Here is a 3,916-nt window from a genome sequence, read left to right as displayed (position 1 = left end):
AGATCGAGCAACAAAGTAAATTTAGAAATTATTAATTCAATATTTAATGATTTAGCTAGTTTTACGTTGTGTATTATAGACTACTCAAGCTTTACCCTTTATCCAAACTGAAGAACGACAATATGAGCAAGGATCACATAAATCGAATTGGAATTTAAATAAAGAAACGTGGTCAGTAAATAAAGACGAGACTAGAATTTAAACTTTATTGATTCTAAATTTTATGATAACAACGTTTGGTATTACGAATTGGGTATATCAACTTTTAGATCAGCTCCAACAAATAAAATTTATATAATCGACCCAACTTATCCATGATTGATCCATAAATATTGTCATTGTATTTGAGTAGTGCTTCAAAGTATCTTTCTTGTATTGATAAGATTTTCATTTTAACTAAAGGCTTTGCCACAACATAAAGTTGATTGACCTAAGAACTCAAATAAATAATACATTTATCAAAGAAACTGAATATTCTTTTCAAAAGAACCATAAAGAATATAAATTATTGCATACAGCTGTGCTCTCATAAAATTTAGCTTTAATCACCAAGAAAAAAAATGGGTGACATTAATTTTAAATATGTTTGCTTTCTATTCTCTTAAAAATGAAAAAAAATTAAAAATGTGTTAAAGCAACAGTTAAGTTATCTTTGTGTAATTTATAAATTGAGTTTGAGTTGTAAAAATAACCATTAATACTTGTATTGGGATAAATTGTATACAATATACCCTTTAAAATGCAGTCCTTCCCTGAATTTTATGTGAACGTGAAATATTTTATACACCAAACTTTTAGTTTTAAAAATAAAAAATTGTTCTAGTGGAGCAACAAAAAGATGACCAAGTACTTGATACGGACATTGAAAATTTGAAACTAGTTTAGTATTATTATTTTTTTAATTAAAAAATAGAAAGATATTGTTACTTTATTTGATTATCAACTCCTTAATCTGTATATGATAATAAAATTAAATACTTTAAATTTTAATTTACTAAAAAAATATTATTTAAACTAACATTGTAGGACCAACTTCACGTGAACATCAAACTCACTGCATGAGAAGTCAGCCCTATCCACCTCTTCATATAGTTCTTTCCCTACACAAATATTTTATTAGGTTCGAGATAAATGTTCGATATTCGTACTTAAGTTTGATTAAATTTAAATTTACATTAAAAACACTTAATTGAAGGGCAAAGTATTTCTTAACAAAACTGATTTCATAATCAAGATCAAATTTAAGATTTTTGATTAAAAATAAAAAAGTATTTACCGCTTTATCTCGATCAAGGTAGAGCCACGATGACAATTCGAGTTCGAAAAAACCCTAGTAAACTTAGTTTAAACCCTATATTTGTGTTTAAGAAATCTATTCAATAAGTTCATATATTCGTTTCAAAACTAATAAGCCAAAAAAAAAATTATGATTTCTGAATTTATAAACTAAAAATTCTGATTTCAACTTTGATTTTACATAATTTTTTTGAACCTTCCCCTATGTAACATTAAACAATTCTAAAGAATATTTTAATGACAAAACCAATCTAGCTAGGTACCAATGGCATTAAAGACTTGTGATTCTTTTTTTGTATAAATCCAACAACTTAATAACATTACAATATCATATTACAAGTTTCAAACTCTCTTCTTCATTTTTCTAACATGAATAATTTCTTGAATTCTCAATATCTACATAAACATCAATCTATATTGAACCATAACAAAAAGAGGCTAACTCAAGAACAAGTCAAGAGGTTAGAGGCAAGTTTTGATTTAACCAAGAAACTTGAGCTTGACCAAAAGCTTCAACTTGCTAAAGAGTTGGGAGTTCCTCCTAGACAAATTGCCATTTGGTAAGTACTCAATATACCTATGAAATTCATAGTAAATCTATCGATAAATACTCATAGCTAACATTATTTTCAATAACTTGTTGTTAAATGGGATTAGCGCGGTCCATATGAACTCAATAACTTTTTCTAAGATATTGCATTTGTGTTAAGAGAACTTAATTTCGAACACAATAAATAAATGAAAACGAGCTATATGGGCTCGATGATAATTTTAGAGCCAATAAACTTCAAATTCTTATCTGATAAAAAGGTGTCAGATGACTTTCTGGACAAGGTGGCTTTGGCGCGACACTTGTCAATAGTTCCTATTTTTTTTTTGTATAGTGGAATAAACATCGTCTCATCTAGAAGTTTTTTTTTTTTTAAAAAAATTACATAATTATATCTTCAACAGGTACCAGAACAGACGAGCTAGATGGAAGAATCAAAGCCTCGAGCTCGACTATACTACACTCCAACTCAAACTAGACACTACATTAGCTGAGAAGAAGCAAATAGAGAAAGAAAATGAACGTCTAAAAATTGAGTTGAAGAAGGTAAATGAAATGCTAATTGCCATTAAACAAGCTAAAGTTCAAGAGGAATTAGCACAAGGGATAATTCCTTGTTCAATTTCTAGTGGTAATTGTGAAGAAGGAGGGAGTTCAAGTTTTCAAGAAGATGTGAGTTGTTCATGGGTAAATAATAATAAAATTAACAACAACAATAATAATAATTGTGAGTCTAATTTGGCACTTGATGAGCTTTATTCTTGTTTGATGGGTGGAGAAGAAGGGTCAAAATATAGTTTGAGTTGGCAAAATGGGAAAGATCTTTGGGTGTGGAAAAATTAATACATGTATCTCTAATGTCTACATCAAACTGATGAATATAAGACATATGTCATGTGTTTCATTACACATTTATTAATTGATCATGGTTTATTGATGTGTTCTATTCGCTTTAATTTGTAATTAAAGTTAAATTGTTTGGTATGATATAAACTTTAGATGCGCATATTTCCTATGTGTTATACTATTTATTATTAAAAAAAAACTGATCTTGGGTTAATCATAGTGATTGATGTAGATTTTGAGTTGAAAAAATGGGAAAAGGATAGCTAGGTATGAGAAATTAAAATATATGTATGTTGTTACTGAAAATATTTATTCGTATTTGATGTTTATTTAATTTAAAATATATGTTTTTTAAGCACATGACTTGTCACTTAATCATGTTTATACCAATTAGTGATCAAGTAGTTTGATTGTTCCATTCCATTATGATATTATGGTAGTTGGGTTGATAATTTGAAAGATATTTTTCGCATCGAAGAGATAGATAATTGTCATTGTGCGTTGATTGTAAGAAGGGACACAAATAGCCTTAAACCATTATTTCATGTCTACAATCCACATGAGTTTATTGAGGTGTTTATATAGATACATAGTTCTTTTTTATTAATTGTCAAGAGCTTGAATTACTCCACAATAAAAATTCTGACTCCGCCTATGAGATAGGCCGATATACTTAGCACATATCTACCCAAATTGTGAAGGAGAGTAGTAATACTCTAATCCACCCCAAATTAAAACACACTTCAATTATCAGTTGTTTCTTTCTACTACTTAAACTATGTTGATGGTTCATGAAGGTATGGTTCGATCAAATTTTTATATTTCTTTTGTTAAAATGTCATGTAATTAGAATCACAAATAAAAGTTAAAATTCTATTCCGTGAATACTTCCGTAGGACTTTGGCAAAATTCTCTAGACATGGTTACTGTCAAAAAAGTGAAAATCAAGAAAATATGAAATCGACAAAGAATAGAGATGCATTCCACTATTTTATCGTAGTGTAAAATAGAGTTGAGAAAAAACAATAAATCTAAATCACACGATTAAAAAGAAATCAATCAAGATGTGATTCAAGCCACTATCTTACCATAATGTAAAATAGAGTTAAACAAAAACAATAAATCTAAATATATCACACGATTAAAAAGAAATTAATCTAGTTATTCGATTCAAGAAGTAGTGTGTATGCTAGATTAAGTATATAACAAGAGAAATTTAAATCA

The 3,916-nt window shown here is 28.1% G+C and overlaps 1 protein-coding gene across 1 annotated transcript; it reads left to right on the top strand.

Annotated features, from left to right (window-relative positions):
• The first annotated feature begins 1,605 nt into the window (after window positions 1-1,605).
• On the top strand, window positions 1,606-2,843 carry LOC125865578 (homeobox-leucine zipper protein ATHB-52-like). Its single transcript, XM_049545779.1, has 2 exons — window positions 1,606-1,856; window positions 2,251-2,843. The coding sequence occupies exons 1-2, from the start codon at window positions 1,666-1,668 to the stop codon at window positions 2,687-2,689; spliced, it is 630 nt and encodes a 209-aa protein (XP_049401736.1). The 5' UTR covers window positions 1,606-1,665; the 3' UTR covers window positions 2,690-2,843.
• Window positions 2,844-3,916: the final 1,073 nt, after the last annotated feature.

This window comes from Solanum stenotomum, chromosome 5 (assembly GCF_019186545.1).
Source record: "Solanum stenotomum isolate F172 chromosome 5, ASM1918654v1, whole genome shotgun sequence".
In the NCBI taxonomy this organism is placed as follows: Eukaryota; Viridiplantae; Streptophyta; class Magnoliopsida; order Solanales; family Solanaceae; genus Solanum; species Solanum stenotomum.
Note: the sequence above shows the minus strand (reverse complement) of the source record. Positions and strands in the feature narration are given on the sequence as shown.

Excerpts from the sequence above, each read along its gene's own strand:
- LOC125865578 (XM_049545779.1), top strand. The coding sequence starts at position 1,666 with ATGAATAATTTCTTGAATTCTCAATATCTACATAAACATCAATCTATA. Across the intron at positions 1,857-2,250 it reads CCTAGACAAATTGCCATTTG|GTACCAGAACAGACGAGCTA; the intron begins GTAAGTACTCAA and ends TATCTTCAACAG.